Here is a 19,345-nt window from a genome sequence, read left to right as displayed (position 1 = left end):
TAAGTCAAGAAATGTATAACACGAGGTATCGGGGCGCTTTCCCTACACTGTTCCAGTTAAAGCAAACATTCTAAGAAGCTCTCTCTCTCTTTGCATGTCCTCTACTGTCTGTCTGTCAAGGTTAATGGCGTGTCTCCTGGGCCGGCTGCCGGTGTTCCCATTGATCCCACACACGGCCACCAACGCTGCTCCCCATATGGCTTCGCTAACGCTGTGTATGTGTGTGCGTACGTGTGATAGGGATCAGCAGTCGTGATTGTGACTCAGGCATGTGTGTGCGCGTGTGTGTGTGGTCTGCTCAAACAGCCAGCTGTTGGCATTCAGGTTTGTGTGTGTGTGTGTGTGTGTGTGTGTGTGTGTGTGTGTGTGTGTGTGTGTGTGTGGGTAATAAGAGGAGAAGCCCTCGCTGACTTTAGCAAACTTGCCATGTCATCTCAATCTGGGGCGGCCTTTGCTGTGACATTAGAACAAGGGAGCCTTTCTCCCAAGTGCATGTGTATGTGCATGCGTGTGTGTGTGTGTGTGTGTGTGTGTGTGTGTGTGTGTTCACATTAGTGCAGTGATAATAGTCGTGTGTACGTTACTTTTATGTTTATGAGCAGGTGTGTGTGCTTTTCAACCACTTATTTGAATGAATGTGCACATGCATTCACTGAGGGTGGTCTCCCCTGTGCATGGTACTCTATTATCACCTCAAACACCCAATATGTGCACTTTTTCAAAGTAATGGACAATAGACACATGGGGGACATTGCCAAAGGGAAGGAAAGATATCATGTTAGAATGTCTGTTATTCTTGTTTGGCAGCCTCATCTTGTTCACTTTTTGGGGTCGCTGAGTGCATGTTGGAGTTGTGTTGCATGAATAACCGCGCATACGACACCCATTTTACACCCAACAACTTTCTATAAGTTCCGATAATCGGTACTGTAAAGGTGCTTTATGTAATTAGGAAGATTTTGTGATTTTTTGGGATATTGTCAGATAAATCTGCTGCCAATTGGTGCTGTAGAGAATAAATAAAACTGATTTGGAAAAAAAAAGAACGACATTAACCCTAATATAAGACAATCTACTCACGACTATTGTCGTCACTGCGTGTGAGTGACAGGGATCTCTAGATATTTCAGGTATGAAAAACTAACTCTGGCCTAAAAAAAAAAAGAATTGTTTAGAATATAAATCTCTAGACCCCGAATGTAAGACGACCCACCATCACCATCTAAAAAATGTTTTCCAGGAAATTGCAAACCAATACCTTAATAATATAATGTAATATCACGTTATAATTACTATTACTATTAGTCCTAGTGGTAGTAGGAGGAGGAGGAGGAGGAGGAGGAGCAGCAGCAGTAATAGTCGTAATAGTAGAGTAAAGGAAAGTTCGTCCTTTAAAGCCTCTGTGTCCCTCTCATTGACCTCCCTCACCCCATCACCGCTGAAGACAGCTAAATTGTTATGTCACTTGTCTGGCTCACAACCGGCTTATTTAAGTAAAAAACACAACCAAGCCAAGCCCTGTATAGAATAGAAAAAAATAAGCACTGGCCTTTATTAATGACCCTCCCAGCTGACATGTGAGAGAGGAAAGACAGCAAACCACATCTAAGCTTGCCAAAATAAAATAAAAAAAAAAAATCACATTTCCCCTTTATACTGTAGGTCTAGCTGTGTTGCATTAAAGTGTCACACATGCATGGAGATGACAGCGTCCACCCACCTTACATTTCATTAGCGGGGAAAGGCTAGGGTGAGGGGGGGTCGGGCGCTCAAACGTTACACCAGCTTCTCCAGTACCACGGCAATCTCTCGTTTGATTCATCAGTAGCCGTGATGAAGAGGAATGGTAAAAAAAAGTGGTAGTTCCTGTGCATAGGAGCAGGAAGCTGGAGTCAACCACCCATTGGGGCACTGCAAGGTTTGGGGGTGAAACATGGTTGCTATATGCATGATGTTTTCCCCAGGAGATGAGGACAACTGATATGAGTCCGAATGAACCTTTTCTTTACAGGCCTTACAAAAGGTGCAGCTGTATGCTCTCTGAGAACATCATGAAAAAATATTCAAATACACCAGAAGTTGAACACCGTTGAGGTCGCAAAGTTTGATCTAAAGTTTCAGTAAAAATGACACTAAAATCACACAAAAACGACCGAAGATGAACTGAAGACTTGTCACGAAAGTTAAGGTATTAACATTTTTGCACTTTGCTATAACAGCGCTAAACTCCTTTATACAATTTTATGGCAGGTAAAAAGAATCCATTTAAAAGAAAAAACATTTCTTTATCTGCAAAAGTGAGTATTTTATTGTTTGCACATCTTAGAGTTCACAGAGGTTAACCAAAACAAAGAAAGTTGTGTTAATATGCACCATATAGTGTCGCTATGCATTTGTATGCATGTTACACCCATAAGCGAGTGTTTCTCATTCCTAAACATAAATGCAATGGGCAGTATGATGTTCATTAAGATGCAGTGTAACAGTCTAACAGCGGTGGTATGCAAATTGGAGCCCTTGAGCCAAAATCGGACCTCCAGCAAAGTATATGTGATGTTTGCAAATACAATGTTTTCATAAATCCTCTTAATAGAATGCAGACACACAAATAACAAACCTATCTTATTCATTAAAGCTGTCTGGCGCCATTATGATTTATTTACCTATCCCTGTTTGTTTTCATCAGGATCCTGCAAAAAACAAAAAAGAAATATATTTTCCACATGTTTGAGAAAACAAGTCATTATTAATACGGGGCTGAAATATATGCGACTCTTTTAGATGATAAAGTCCCCTCCCTTGCAGCAGCACATGTGGATCAGTTTAAACACGCCCGGCTTTGGCCCACTTTCACAATGTCACAGGACATTTATCTTTATTCCCTTCTTCCTCCCTTCTACCTTCCAGAGAAATGACTTTTACACATGTGCTCTCTGCGCCCTCTACCTCATCCCTGTGCACTTTGCGAACACGGTTTTGCGCATTGGTGCTTGCGTGCACGTCTAATGCTCCCATCTGGAAAACACATCGGTACACCCGCCCTATATGGAAGACTCATAGGGATTTATTTTTTTTTTTATGTTTTGACGCCTCTTATTTTCCATAAGACTTACAAGCAACAGCAGTCAAAATCTGTCTCTGAATGTTCTCAACTCCTGTTTCCATGCCAGTGTTGGATTGAGCACAATAATGCTGGACAAGTGAGTTGTTACAGAGGATGGATGTAGCTAACTTCCCATCATCCTCCCTCCATGGCAAAATAGTTGCGATTGAATCAGCAGTGCCTCTGCTGGTTGCAGGCAAGTATTGCACTCTAAATTCAGCTTGATGACCATCTCTCCTCTATACCGAAAGCAAACCTTTACAATACAGTAAATTTCGGTGTATAAGCCACTACTTTTTTCTTAAACTTTGAAACCTGCGGCTTATACAGCGGTGCGGCTATCCATCCATCCATTTTCCGGGTCCGGGTCGCAGGGGCAGCAGTCTCAGTAGGGAAGCTCAGACTTCCTGGTCCCTGGTCACCTCCTCCAGTTCCACCAGGAGGACACCAAGGCGTTCCCAGGCCAGCTGTGAGACATAATCCCGCCAGCGTGTCCTAGGTCTGTCTTCTCCGAGCTGGGCATGTCTGGAACACCTCACCAGGGAGGTGTCCGGGAGGCATCCGGACTAGATGCCCGAGCCACATCAAGTGTGAAGGAGCAGCGGCTCCTCGGCTCCTCCCGGATGGCCGAGCTCCTCACCCTGTCTCTTAGGGTGAGTCCAGCCACCCTACGGAGGAAACTCATTTCAGCCGCTTGTATCAGTGATCTCATTCTTTCAGTCAAGACCCAAGGCTCATGACCATAGGTGAGGGTGGGAACATAGATCGACCGGTAAATTGAGACCTTTGCCTTCTGGGTCAGCTCTCTCTTCACCACGACGGTCCGGTACAGCAACGGCATTGTTGAAGACGCTGCGCCGATCCGCCTGTCGACCTCACGCTCCAACCTTCCCTCACTCGTGAACAAGACTCTGAGATACTTGAACTCCTCCACCTGGGGCAGCACCTCATTCCCAACCTGAGGGGTGCAATCCACCCTTTTCCGACTGAGAACCATGGCCTCGGATTTGGAGGTGCTGAGTCTCATCCCAGAAGCTTCACACTCAGATGCAAACCGCCCCAGTAAACACTGAAGGTCACAGCCAGATGAGGACATCAGGACCACATCGTCTGCAAATAGCAGATAAGATCCTAAGGCCCCTGAACAGGACTCCCTCGACACCTTGGCTGCTCCTAAAAATTCTGTCCAAGAAAATTATTAACAGAATCGTTGACAAAGGGCCGCCTTAGCGGAGGCCAACGTTCACCGGAAACAGGCTCGACTTACTGCAGGCAACGCGAACCAGGCTCCTTTTGCACAGAACTTAGTATATACAGTATACTCCTTTAAGCCACAATCAAAATAGCTGTTCAAGTGTCGGGTCACACATCACCTTGCAGCATCGATAAAAATGGCATTCTTGCATCGAAGCTTTCCTAAACTGAAACATCCTGCAAAGAAAAGCCTCTCGAGTCGCGTCTAGACTTCTCTTGACTTGCACTGTATCAGAGGCATAATGACCCCGCATGCCTCTGGTTCACTTATATAAGAAAAAGATTACACAAGCGGCAACACCACGAGGAGGAGCAGACGAATATAGCTCAGCCAGTCTCTGTGTGAATAGATGTTTGCGTGTGTTTGAGCTGCAGTATATCTGAGGATGCGCTTGTCAGAGATGGGTGAAGGCAGACAGACAGAGACGGAGGAGAAAGGTTCTGGAGAAGTGAACAATTTGTCATGTGGCTGCAGCTTGACTGTAGAAACGGTTTGGGCTGTTTTGCGAAAATATAAAAAAAAAAAAGGAAAAATGTCTTTTTTTATATTCCACTGGAGAACCGTCTGTGATGTAAATGTGAAATAAATGGAGCAAATTAGTGTGAGAGGGGAAAAGAGGAGGTGGGTGATTGACTTAAACAACAGAAGGCCTGCTAGAGCTGCTTCCACACTTCAAGGGCTTTCGTGACAGCGAGGCGGCGCCGTTCAGCACCGTCAGCAGTTTTCCTTGCATGTGTGTGTGTCTGTGTGTGCGTGTGGTGCATGTGTGTGTCTATCCATAGGGAATGAAAACTCCCTGTTGTTGTTCCATAAAGCAAGGACACTACACAGCTGAAAGGACACGTTCTACCCAGCACTTTTATATATACTCACCTGCCACAACATTAGGTACTCCTCCACAATTCAATAGAATCCAGTCCACATGCAATGCATTTAACAACATGCAAATGAGGCACTGTGATAAAACAAGTACTCAGAAGGCACATAGCAAGTAACAATGCATTTCCAACCCTCTTGGTTGACGCTACGGCACCCACCCAGGAAATTAACATCTCCATTATGAGCTACTTCCCGAAAGTATGAACATGCAAAAGCACTGCACTGATTACTAAATGTATTTTAAAAAAGTAAAAGTGCCTACTTTGCCTCCTCAAGAGGAGGTGTAGCGTGAAGGAGTCGCAGAGGGAGAGTTAACCATCTCTGAAGTGGTCCACCTGTCAGCGGTATGCTGGGGGGATTTACAGCAATATGTGAACCCTGGTGTACATCATCACTGAATAGGATCTCAGCTGTTCAGAGTAGTGATGGGCATTTGGAGACATTTCGTTACGCCATCATCAGGAGAAATGAACCGTTACCTACAAATGCATGATGGTAAAGCCACCATATACCGCACTAATTGTTTATGATGCTGTATGAATGTGAAAAAAGGAGAGAGAAATAGTGATTTTGGTAGTCTTGTGACGTTTGTGGCACCCCCTATGGGTTGTGCTCAAAATGCTTTGGACGTCATGCACCCTTCCTGTACACGTACTACATATATCTTCATGGTTTTCTAATCATTAGACACATGGTCGATGACTCAGAGACAATTAGTTGCGAAGTCCCGCCTGTGCCTCTGCAAAAACGGCCATGTTTTTCAACGAAACAGATGTTTTCGACAGACACACAAAAGGGTTCGCATTGCTGCTGTGATACGTGCATCAAGTCAGCGCTATGTAAAAAAAAATAAAATAAAAACAAAAGAGACAACTAGTCTGACACCGTGCCTGTTGTCACAGTGATTGACAGCCTGGTGGTGTAATGGTACAGCTGCTGCCTTCTCAGGCAGAGGGTGCGGGTTTGACCCCAGCCCTGGACATTTTTTTTATTTTGTAAACAAAATATCCTTGTTGATACAAACATAAGATCAGGGATGGACAATACTCTTACACAATTAGTTTACCATGCATTTCACAAGAAATAAAGAAAATAGTAAGTACATGAGGTTCAAAAGACAGACTTTCTATTGGTGATGGCACTGTTTTTGTTGTTTTGTTAGAACGGGCATGCGAAGATAAAGGCCGTCATTGAAAGCATTGTTAGCGCATACTGACTGTTGCTGCTAAGCGAATAGCAAAGTAAGCATAGACAAACACTCTGCATCATCCAGGAGGCTGTGATGGGTGAAAAGGAACGTCAAAACACACACACACACACACACACACACGTACATACAAAAAATCAGGCCGACTGCAGCGGCACTCAGGAGTAAAGCGCAGCCATCCCTGGCTGGCACATAGGACACACATTCACTCTGTGACAGTGTCAGAGTGTCACACCACATGATTTATGACGGGTAATTATGGTTATGGAGGTGACATCATATCCTACTCACTGGCTCCCCCATGTATCCACACTGTGTATATTTGTGTGCGTGCATGTGTGTGTGTGTGTGTGTGTGTGTGTGTGTGTGACTCATTAGTTATGCTGTCTGGATCCGGCAGCAACTATCTTTGTTTTTTCTTTTCACAGAAGGGAAGACAAGACATGTCACAACAACATATCTCACAGCATTCAAAAGCACACAAAAAAGGCACATACGGGGCCCACAAAAGAGCCTCTCCGCTCCAACATGAAGGCTGTATTCAATCTAAGAACAGAGAATATCTTTTTGTCCTCTGGAAGGACAAGATCAGAGCAAAAGAGGCGCACAAATGGGACTGTGCACCTTTAACTGGTGTTGACAAGCATGGCCACCACCAATGAGCAAACACTAGAACACACTCTTTCTCCGCCGTGCACCTCTGCTAATTCACCTGCCACCTAAAAATAAATCCCTCCATTTAGTTAAAACTGGTGTGACAAGCCAAATCTAGCACATGGATTAAGCTGTTAGTACAATCGTGCATATTTAAAGCAGACAACCTGGGCGATTTGACAAATACTTCTCATGTGCATTCCCCAAATATGTCCAATTACGAGTATTCCATGCTGCTTTGGGCAGTCTGTCTGACAAAGTCGGTCATGATTGGAGTTTACGTGCAGAGGTCAGTGAAGTGTACACGACAGCAGGCTTAATAAGGCAGTTTGGGAAAAGGAAAAGATAAAAACTCTGCAAGTGAGTCATCATGAGTGGATTCTTTTTCAAGCATTCAGTCATAGCCACAGGGGCTTCGCACAGGAACTGCCTTGAAAAGTCCACTTTTGAACTTGTCTCGTCGTTGCCAAAGAGTAGCATTTAAATACGCTTTACAAATCTAAACACATCCCCGCCCCTGACCCTGCAAATGTTTTAACTACAGTGACCTGGCAGCTTTTTGCCCCTCGGCTCAAACACAAATGACCAAAAAAAAAAAAAAAAAAAAAGAACTTCACAAAGTTAGTTGAACAAATGGACCCTCTGGCCTGAGATAAAACCCTTGCAAGGTCATGTAAGCTGGGCTGATGGCCAAATAGCTTAGTTTTCCAGAACTTTAACGAGTTCCATGTAGTTGTACCTGATCATCCTGCTCCAGTCTTTGTCTCATGCAGTCCACTCTGATCCATAATGTGCTGGCGTTAGAAGCTCCATAGTTCTGTGGAAGGACACAAACATGGCTCTATATTCACGTTGCATGAAAAAACAAAAAAATTACAAAGTATAACATAACATAAAAGTGCATACATGCAATCGCATGCGCTGCGTATTATTGGTTCCATGTGCACATCGTTTTCAGCATCACTTTCTAACAAAATGCATGAATTTCCACATTATATTATTTATTTGTACATGAACAAAGCACAAAATTAATTCAAAAATTACAAGATTTGTATTTTTTTAATGAATTTATTTATTTGTTTTTGGATTTTTTTGTGAGGCACACACACACACGCACACACACACACAGCTGAGTATCTACACACTGATAACATAGTAATACATCATGCATATTACATAAAACAAAATTGTATCCAGATCTGATCCAGTTTGAGATGTTTACATCTGTGTAAAATCTCATCATGTTTTTGATGCATGTCAAATCGCATTCCATTTTGGTGAGGATTTGGACCTCGCTTTCCTTTTTAGCGTTTCAGTAAGGTGTTCATTGAGTTTAAGCCTTGCTCAACCCTTCGGAAAAGTATTTGCAGATGAAGAACTCTCAGCAGCCTCTCATGTTTTGACAGTGCACCATCATCCCACAAAAGGTATGAGAACATCTCCGAAAGCCCACCGTGACTTGAGATCTGCTGGTATTAAACCTATAAGAGCTCTAACACATGATTCTCACGTTTTCTCATGAACAACATGTCCAGTGAGCTCTCACTGTATGTGTCGGAGGTGGGACGGAGGGAGGTGGCCATGGGAGCCTCCTATGGTTGTGTTTTATGAAAACGTTCCATGTGAGGAGACAGCACTGATCCGCTTAGAGTAAAACAAAGTACAACAACATCAGAGCAGTTTGTTCAGGTGTTAGCGTGTCTGCCCTCATCTGCTATTGACAGCCTTCCAGCACCTCCTTGCACCGAATGAGCTGTGATCTTCTACCTACTAGTGAAGCTCTTTTACATACTGCTGTTTATTAGCAGACTGCTTTCACACCTTTCTACATAGCTGTAGAGTTTATCTCCCCTGATGCATAACTCTAATCTAAAACTGTAGCTGCTCACGCTGAGGGAAATGCCATGACAGAAAGCACAATCATAAAAATATCAGGTTGTCGCTAAACACACTGGGTTACTTCATTTGCGAACCGTGTTTGGTTTAGTTCAAACAAACTCCGGTGTGTTTGCTCTGCTGGTACGCTTTATTTGATCAAGTGAACGTAATCATTCGAACCCTGGTGTGCTCCGAAAAAGCAGACTGAGAGGTGGTTCTATTCACATGTGGTTGCTACATGCAGCAGTGTTAAAAAGACAGCCAAGATCATAACAAAATGACGAATGTGTAAATGTGCTGTCTCTCTGCTCACTCCCTCTGTGTGTGTGACAACAGCGCTCTTTAAAAGTATATTCTTGAAGCTTTTTGTGAAATCGTTTTGGTAAATATAGCACAATAGAAAAACAAGCTGTATGTTCACTCCAACGTCTTAAGACAGTCCGGGGTTTTAGCTCGATGGCTAGCTCTCCCAACCCTCATTTGCGGCCTCTGGTTCGAGCTTGAGCAGAAGGCAGGGCTGGCCGAACCAGGCAGGTTACATTGGTGCTGTCACCCAGATGAGTGTGATGTTTAGCAGGGTGAGCGTAACGGATGCTAGCTTGTGCAACTCTGCAAGACTACGTTGGTAAGCCCCACTCCCTGATGCCTTAAGACCATCCATCCGTCCATCTTCTTCCGTTTATCTGAGATCGGGTCATGGGGGAAGCAACCTAAGCAGGGAAGCCCAGACTTCCCTCTCGCCAGCTACTTCGTCCAGCTCCTCCCGGCAGATCCCGAGGCGTTCCCAGGCCAGTTGAGAGGCATAGTCTCTCCAAAATGTCCTGGGTCTTCCCGAGGCCTCCTACCGGTCAGGCATGCCCTGAACATCTCCCCAGGGAGTCGTCTGGGAGGCATCCTGGCCAGATGCAGGAGTCACCTCATCTGGCTCCTCTCAATGCGGAAGAGCAGCGGTTCCTGTGTTTCTGCCAGATGACAGTGCTTCTCACCTTATCTCTAACGGAGAGCCCAGCCACCCTACGGAGAAAACTCATTTCGGCAGCTTGTACACGCGATCTCGTCCTTTCGGTCACTACCCAAAGCTCATGACCATGCCTTAAGACAGTCCGGGGTTTTATCTCCATGGCTGGCCCCCCTGTCTCTCGTTCTGCAGACCCTGGTTCGAGCTCGGGCGAAATGCTGGGCTGGCTGAACCAGTGTGAACCCAGCCTAAATATGTTGTGTCACTTTAATTTCTTCAGGAACAGTCCGATGTGATGTCGCACAGCTTGTCAGACATTGTGACCTGGAAGAATGTTGACATTTGCACCTGCTTGTTTTTGCCAGCATGAATTAATTATGAATCCCAATTGTCTCTTCTTTTCCACTGTGTTGGCCCCGGTTCAGTGAAGCTGAGTGTTCAAAATGATGACAACTGTCCGTGGAGATGATGTAATTTAGGTTGTGTCACAGCAACGAATGACACGTTTTAATTTTAGCAGTGCGGGCTGCATGTAGGTCGCCGTCTGCAACTCCCTGACCCACTCAGCTCTCTCTTCCGCAACTCTATCAGAAATGAAAGAGAATCTTTTGTGTTTTGCCTGTGTGATGATTGCTAGATATACACGCTATTTTTAGCCTCTCTTCTTGAGCTTATACAACAGAAGTAACTGCCTCAACACGGCGCCATGACAGCCTTTAGAAATTATGATCCAAAGCCTCTCGCGTTCTCAGAACTTGTTTGGAGCTTTTCGGGCGTACGACAGCACAAAACACCTACCACTATGACTCACTTGGAGCGCACGATGCTCAACAATGAGTTCTCCATGTGCAGTACACAGTGTGCCACGATGTCGAAGTGACTCCAAAGTCTGAGTGTAGGTGGACTTGTGCGATCTTTTCATGCGCCTAATAGCATCCATCTGTGCTTGTTGAGAAGATCTGCAGCTACATGCAGCGGTGCATGACTCTGCTCATGTTTGCATCAGTGTCAGAAACGAAGGCCGTCAAGGTAAACAACAACAGTTATCAAGGGGACGACATTTAAATATGAGTAAATACCAGATTATGGACTCAAATACAGTATCTGATCCATATATAATTAACAATTGAAAAACTCTGCACGTAAACTCCAATCAAGTGCTGGACTATCTTATCAAGACATTTTACATTTTGGATAATCTATGAAAAACAGTGCGGTCCGCAGACCACTGGTGGTCCCTAAGAAAACCCAAGCTGTCCGAGAGTAACTTTGTTGAGTGTTTCTCCTGCGTTCACCATCCATCCATCTTCTTCAAGGTGGGTCACGGGGGCAGCAACCTAAGCAGAGAAGCCCAGTCTTGCCTCTCTCCAGCTACTTCATCCAGCTCCTCCATGCGACTCCTGACGCGTTCCCAGGCCAGTTGAGAGACTAAGGCTACATTCACACTGCAGGGCATAATGCCCAATTTGAATTTTTTTTGTTATAATCCAATTGTGCGAGTTCACATTACCGTAAAACTGCGCTTTGTCAACGTGAACGCAAAGCATCTGGCAAAAGCACGACGTCACATGCACTGCCGTGTGTTTACGGAACGAAATACTGCTGAGGTGTGTGCTCTACCTGGCGTATTTGTGGCAATTTCAAGGATTTGGTGCAACTGCAGTCAACCAAGTGATTCCACGTAGGAGATTAAGAAGAAAGAGGGCAAAGAATTTTGTCTGTCGCAGTTCGTGCAGAACTTGCTGCAACATCTGTTCTGAGGAGTGTGTCGGTGAATGTTGCAGCCAGGAGTGGTCGGACATCGCCTTCAGCCGCTATACTGACACTTGTTTTAGTTTGGTTGACAAGAAGAACGTTTGCCTACATCAGTGAGTACCTTTCGAACCACACTTTTCGGTGACAATTGGGTCTGCTGTGCTATTTGTGATCTGATTGTTCGGACTGCAGTGCATTGGATACATATTGGATTTATATCCACGAACGAACAAGGCCTGAGTCGCTTTTGAAAAAATCTGAATTGTACTGTTCACACTGACATGAAAACAATCAGATACAAATCACATATGACCAAAAAAATGTAAACTGACCTGCTAGGTTTCCTGGGTCTTCCCCAAAGCCTCCGATCGGTCACACGTGCCCTGAACAGCTCCCCAGGGAGGCGTCCGGGAGGCTTCCTGACCACATGCCAGAGGAGCTTCATATGGCTCCTCTCAATGCGGAGGAGCAGCGGCTCTACTCCAAGTTTTCACTCGGCCAAGTACTGTAAATAGCAATAAAATAAAATGAAATGAATAACAAGCACATGCTACACAACACGTATTAAGCCAAGCGATGCACATAAAACACCACTAGGTGGCAGTATTGCCCTCCATTGTGTGTATGTCTTCAAAGAGATTTTATGATAGTGGTTCCTTTTCTGAAACATTTCCAGAAACACTGTTCCGGGTGACGGGACACACTCCGGTTTCTTATAAGTCTTCCCCGAGGTGTCCAAATACTTTTGTCTCCATGGCGTATGTGTACAACTGAAGCCCAGTCATGTTTTGTCAATCTGCGCCAGTCCACAGTTTATCTACTGACGGATGTTTAATGGGGGCACTACCCTGTTTATCCCATCCACGAGGCTGGGGACAGGGGTGGGAGCAGTGGGGGGGCCAAACATGGGCCGCGTGCGTCCCCTTCCACTCCCAGACACCATTTAACCTCACACTAACTGTCAACTATTGGATTGTACTGTAATGTGCAGCTGGCCTCGCCCCCGCCTGTGCTGTCAGCTCTGGGAAGTAAACAAAGTGGTTGAGGAGTCAACAACAAGCATTTCCCAGAATTCTTACTGCAGCATCACCTCAAAATATCATCTGTTTACCTTTTTTTTTTTTTTTTTTTTTTTTTTTACTACCCTCAACTCCAACAGGAGGAGCGATAAAAATAAACATGCACCCTGAGAGATGCACTTTGTGTACTCTTATTCATACATCATTGAGTGGGATTTTTGTATCTGATTGCCCCGCTTCTATTTACTACACTTTTTGTCAATGACACCTACAGCAAGTTGGACTGCACAGCGTCTTCCTTTATGGAATAAAAATAGCTATAAAGCTCCTATAGTTTACCTGCAGCCGTGGCGGCGACCGCCAGTGTGATGTTTGAAGTGCGTTTATGTTGACTATATAGTATTTTTATCCCCTCGTCTGCCAATATTTTCGTCCTATAATTCCTCTGCGGGGACTATGGAGTGTGTTCTCTCTTCACTTTATGTTTATCCCATCTTGTATGTGCAGGTTATAGACTTAAGTGCAAGCCGCACTTATGTTGTAAAGACACTGTATTAAATTGTAAGATTTTATCAGGGCGAGGCCAGCTTTTGTTCCACTTATGTTTTAAAAAACAATAATCAGGTTTACACCGTATTGTAAATGGTTTCATTATATTAATGGGCAAAACCTAACATTAGACATAGAGGCCCTTTTTTACAATATTTTGTTGGTGTTCAGTGTAAAATTAACACAATGATGCTAATTGTACTGCATTTTCTTCAGGTAGTTTGTACATAGCTGTAGATGCCTGACATTGAGGAAGGGTAGCTCTCCAAATGATTTATTTGCCATAATGGATACCATCAGTGTCTCCATCCACAATATGTACAGCTTGATGTAAACTAACACTTAAAACTCTTGAACCGCTGCACACAAAAGGGTAACAACTTGTCAAAACATGCACCTCTGCTGTGTTGCCTGTACGATTATTTTTCTGACAACGATACCACATGGTGGCGCTGTTATTAAGTTGGACCCCAAAGGTCAGGTTGACTTGACATTCCTCACACATCTCCACTGTAACTTTAGGGTGTTTAGTTGAATCACCGTGAAATTTGGTACAAACCTTTAGGGGAGCAAGCACATGCCTGGAGAAATTATGAAAAACATGGCTGCCGCCAAGCAAAACGTCTTTGCAGGGGGACCAAAGGGGCTGTCTGGTGGCAGAGCCAGAAATGTTTCATCGGGGTGGCCAAGGCGAGACCATTACTCACATAAGGGTGGCAATAAGTGCCCAGACAGTGACCAGGGGTGGCCAAGCCCAACCTTCTTCTCGACCTCCCGAATGTGTGGCCAACATGCTAACCACTCGGCCACCGTGCGGCTCAGAAGAAGCAAAGCTTATTTAATCCTACCGCCCATTAGTGCATGTCTTCCTGTAAATGCTGTTGGGTTACATTAATACCGAAATGTCTCTCTTGCATGAGATATCATTATACAGTACAGTCAAATTTCGCCTCGGTTTTCGTACACTGTCTCGGTTTTGGCCCAATATCGCATGTAACAAACTAGTCCGTTTGCCCAGTATCGCATCTTTCCGATAATCCGAGTACCCGATCAAAGCAACCTACGCGTTGCTGACTCACTGCCTGTGCGTTTTTTTTTTTGAGCGCGGCTGCTAAATAACCCAACCAAAGAATGTCGCAAGTGCCAGCGCTTTGGTAAACAGAAACACGATCAACTTCAAATAATGATAAGTTCCATTTATTCGTCATTTGAAATGATTTCACATTGTAAAACTACAATTATTCTCCATAAAATGCATTTTTTGTTCATATTTTTGGGTGTCGGAATGGATCATTGGATTTCCTTTGTTTTCATCAGACATTTTGGAACAAATTCACAAAAACCAAGGTGCCACTGTATTATGTGCACGCATGGTTGTGGGTGGTATCTCGTTAACTGTGCTTGTGTCTTTGTCGACTCATACAGGATCCAGATACACTGAGGCACGCCACTGAAGGTCAAGCTCACCACGCCATCCTCTCCTCAAGGCAATACTGTTAACACTCATTTGCCTTATTATATACACACTGTATATATTTACATTACACATATTGTACCTCACGCACGACTTCCTGTGATTGTGGACATCTTGTCTTAGGGATGTTGACCGTGCCTTATCTTTCTCATTAGGCCTGCCTGCAGATGACCCTGCATACATAAAGAGAGATGGAATAATTACTATTGTCTCTTGTGGAACAGGGCGTAAATTGATACACACTAAAGACGGCATCTTAGGGCTGGCTTTCTCGTCATATGTACTTGACAAATGAATGCATCCAGAAGGAATTAATTGGATTTGGGACCAGGACAGACAAACACCCTCTCCCTCCCTCAGCAGCACACACACTCACCTCATTCTCCTCCTTTATTCTAGTCATGCCTTGCAGAAATGTCTGCCCCCACCCCCACCGCCAATGGCTCAGACTACGTCCCTTATTGCACACATACACACAGAACGGCACGCTCCTCCCAGGAGGATTGGATCCTCTCTTTCTTGGATAGTGTTACCATGGCAGCCACGTTTTCTGCACGTGTAGTACGAGACGGGAGAGGGTGAATGAGACCACTCCTATCGATTCACCGGCTTGCCTATTGATTCGCCGTCTGCACTACAAACACAATGCACACCGAAATAAAAGGCAGTCGTGGAATGTACTTTTCAGTTCCAGCTGATTTTATTTCCTTCGCGGAGGAAAAGAAATACAAATAAAAACAACAATCTGTACAGAGGTCTGAGAGGCAGTGATTGACCCAAAACATTGGCTGTTTTTTTTTTCCTTTTCTTTTTGTTTTTAGTTTTAACATCAAAACGATATTGGCATGATTGGACAAAACATGGTCATACACAGCATATTGCACAAATGAAAAAAAAAAAAAAAGATGTCTTGGAAAAGAGAAAACTCCTGGACCACAATCATCTTCTTCAAGGTGTCCAAAGATGGCCGTCCTAGTGCCTGTCGTTGATCATCATACATAAAACACACAATCTTTGTTTATAGTACAGTCAGTTTACATAAATATCTTCATGTTATTATTCTTTTAAAAATCTTAAACACAACAGCTATAGCTACATATACCTGAATCTGAAATACAAATGCTATTTTGCCATGCCATAATATAGAAATAAAAAAAAAAAAACAATTAGCCGTTTTCTATACTTAGCCAACAGGTACAGAAAGGTTAAATACTATTTTGGAACAGATGAAGCACTTCATACACCTCCTTCCCTCCTGTAGGCAAAAGTGGAATGAGTGTGAGATTCCATCCAGTGGTTCAAATAAAACTTAAAGAAGAAAAGCACAGAGAGGTATTAGCTCTAACAGTGACACTCTGGGGTCTTTTGACTGGAGGCGCCACTCAGACTTGGGAGCCTCGGTGGAGCGTTTGTGTACTTGGCTGGTGAAACTGGAGTCACTGTGCCATTAAGAAGCATGTGGGTAAAAAATACTGTAAACACTGTGTGAGGTCAGATTGTGCCAAACCAAGCCCACCCCCCTCTTTTCTCTCTGCACAATGTCGGAGGCTGCCCCTCCCTCGATCCCTCTTCGACTTTCTATAGATTTTGTACAAAAATACAAGTAAAAAAATCATGACACACTCAAAAAGTGAGAGAGGTCAGACACTTTAAATAAGATACACTTCTAGCCCTTCCGCGCTGGATACAGACAGGTGTGTGTGCACACAAACACAAAAGACCTGCACGAGAACAATACTTCTATGTATCAAAAAATTTTGGCCGGTATAAATACATCAATATAAAAAAAGTCATCTTGACGCAGAGGAACTACAAACTTGAAGCACTCTAGGCAGAAAGGATGCAGATTGGGATGGGAAGGGGAAGCGTTGGTCCTGAATTGTGCACTGAGTTTTATTTTGAAGTCCTGCCGTTGAAAGAGAAGCTGGTGATCGTGAATTGTGTCCAAACCCCGAAAAAAGAAAAGGTCTCACACATTGCGTAATTACGCAGCAATGAACATGAAACAACAGCTAAATCCTCCTCATCCAGGAGAGCATGCGCGTTGAAGTACTTGTGGGAGGGGGGAAGCAAATACACCTGAATAACAACTTGATGGTACCAAGTGTCCCTTTTCCCTCCCTAATGTTCAGTTTCTAAGCAGTTCTCTTGTGAGAAGTCAATATCTCTCTGCGTACATTCACTCCTCCTCTGTGTCCAAATGCAGACTAAGCATTTCACTCCCTCGTCTGACGCACCAAGCGCACTGTCTCCTCTTCGTCACGGTTCGTCTCCACGTGCCCCTCGGCTCCTCTCAGTAGGTGAACACTAAGTTGGAGATGGTGGACTCCAGCCAGTCTCCTGAGATCATCTCGCTCACCTCCCGGGTGCAGTAGTCGGGGAAATCAAAGTGGGAGCCGGCGCCGCACTCCCCGAAGCTCCAGTCCAAGTCCCGGTCCAGCTCCGCGTCTGAGAACCCCATGCCGCCCAGAGACATGCTCTCAAAGCCGGGGCTCGGGTTCAAATCGAGTCGCTCGTCTTCAAACTCTTCATCCGAAGAGGAGGAGACCGATGAAGAGGAGTGCGAGGCTGATGGTGTCGGTGAGGACGCGCGGGAGTACCTGAGGCGGGCGGTGTGTGACGACTCGCTGCCCCCGGGGCTCTGCTCCTCGTACAGGCTCAGTGGGTCGCTGGACTCGGCCGAGCTGCTCAGGGTGGGACTTGCCGGGACTCCCACGGAGGGAGGACCGCTCTCTAAGCTCCCTGCACCGGTGAACGCGAAGCTGCGTCTAGCCTCTGTGCGCTTCTCGGGGATCTGCCTGGCTCCAGACCTGGATTTGAAAAGAGTCTGGTGGTCACCAGGGGACGCGTGGTCTTGACTTAGGGGGGTGGACTTGCTGCTCTGCTTGTGAGTCCGGCTGGTTGCTTTAGACGCGGGGCTTCTTTTAGCTTTGCTGCTTCTCTCCGAGCTCTTCTCCTTACTCGCCCCACTCCCGGACTTAACCTTCTTCCTGGGCCGGTACTTGTAGTCTGGGTAGTCGGCCATGTGCTTGAGCCGGAGCCGCTCCGCCTCCCGGATGAAGGGGATCTTATCTGCGTCTTTCAGCAGCTTCCAGCGCTTGCCCAGCCGCTTGGAGATCTCCGCGTTGTGCATGTCTGGAGACTGCTCCATGATCTTCCGCCTCTCGATCTGCGACCACACCATGAAGGCGTTCATGGGTCTCTTAATGTGGCCTGTTGGGGTTTTGCACCAAGCCAGGTCGTTCCGCTCCCCGGAGGAAGGAGACGCCGGGGTGGGGGAGACATCCATCTCCAGGTCCATATCTCCAGTGTCCGTGGAGTCCCCGGCTGGGGAAAGAGCGTGGCCGCTTTCTGTGTGGCTCATGTGCTGCACCATCCTTGCACCCCACTGTGCGTAAAAAACACCACACACAGAGACACACACTCTCTAAACACTTGTTCTTTTCAGTTCACACAAAAAAGTTTCTCCTGTGTTTGTCTCTCTTAGGCTCAACTTTAGTAAAGAGTCAAGAAAAAAAACGACGATCCAAGCGTAAACTTTCAACTGCCTGTGCGGCTGAAAACTCGGCCCAGTGGACTGAGAACACGCCACTGTGGACGGCACCAGTGCGAGTCCCTCAAGTGGACGTCTGCAGCGCGGCTTGTGTGTGCGGTTGAGGAACCATGTGGCTGAATGGAGCAGCTGCGCTTTCTCATAGTCTCCCCGTTTCCTGCGCGCTCTGTCAAACGTTACTGTAAACACAACAGCCAGTCCACGTTTTATAGCCTCCTTGCGGGGCACGACAGCCAATCAGCGTTAAGTTTTTCTCTGGGGTCACGCCCCCTCGTCTTCTCATTGGTTGGAAAAAAAGACACGGGGCAATAATAATAATAATAATGTGCAATGAGGATCGGTGTGTCTGACCTCATTCCTGTCAGACTCTAGAAGGGAGACCATCTATTTATCGCAACCCATATCGTGATTTATGTGCTGCTGAAATCAAAGTTACTCATGTAAATCACCAATCTTGGCGCAATAGCGAGGCAAGGAGGTGACAGGCAGCCATGTGTTTCGCTAACTCTTGTATCTCGAAAGCTCACATCGTTCCTGCGCTTACCACCTGCAATTAAGAGCATGAAACTAGTCCAAAACGTGTTTTCTCAACACGTCTACTGAATACGGCTCCACCAAGGCTAAGCAGCGCAATGATTCTTCACCCCCACAGCCCTCCTGCTTCCAGTCTGTTCACATGTTCATGTCATGTAGGATCACATTACCCTCTGTGTCGCTAGATGTCAGGCTGGAGCCAAAGGGAGCTCATCGAGTGTGCATGTAGAAGTGTGTGCGTACAGTAGTTCTATATACAGAGCTGTCTATCATTAAACAGAGATGATGTCACGAGCTGCTACAGATGACTGACACAAGCAAAGGCATGCTTTCATAACACAGCCCGGATGAAAATACAACGAAGTTTTATTTTTCATCAGTTCCTGGAATTTTTCTTACATAACATCCGTTATGTAGCCATCTATTCTTTATTCATGACAATGTTTATGTTAAAGCAAAAATATATATGTATTACTAATGGTAATACTTAGTTTGGCTTTACATATGACGGGCAAAGAGAAAAAAAG

The 19,345-nt window shown here is 45.2% G+C and overlaps 1 protein-coding gene across 1 annotated transcript; it reads right to left on the bottom strand.

Moving 5' to 3' along the window:
- Nucleotides 1-15,409: 15,409 nt before the first annotated feature.
- sox4a (SRY-box transcription factor 4a) lies at nt 15,410-18,482 on the bottom strand. The gene has a single exon (XM_054763751.1). It carries the CDS (start codon nt 18,105-18,107, stop codon nt 17,025-17,027), a length of 1,083 nt encoding a protein of 360 aa, XP_054619726.1. The 5' UTR covers nt 18,108-18,482; the 3' UTR covers nt 15,410-17,024.
- Between the last annotated feature and the right edge of the window lie 863 nt (nt 18,483-19,345).

Source organism: Dunckerocampus dactyliophorus, chromosome 20 (genome assembly GCF_027744805.1).
Source record: "Dunckerocampus dactyliophorus isolate RoL2022-P2 chromosome 20, RoL_Ddac_1.1, whole genome shotgun sequence".
NCBI classification, from domain to species: Eukaryota; Metazoa; Chordata; class Actinopteri; order Syngnathiformes; family Syngnathidae; genus Dunckerocampus; species Dunckerocampus dactyliophorus.
The sequence above is the reverse complement of the archived record's forward strand: the minus strand, read 5'-3'. Positions and strand labels throughout refer to the sequence as shown.

Excerpts from the sequence above, each read along its gene's own strand:
- sox4a (XM_054763751.1), bottom strand. The coding sequence starts at position 18,107 with ATGGTGCAGCACATGAGCCACACAGAAAGCGGCCACGCTCTTTCCCCA.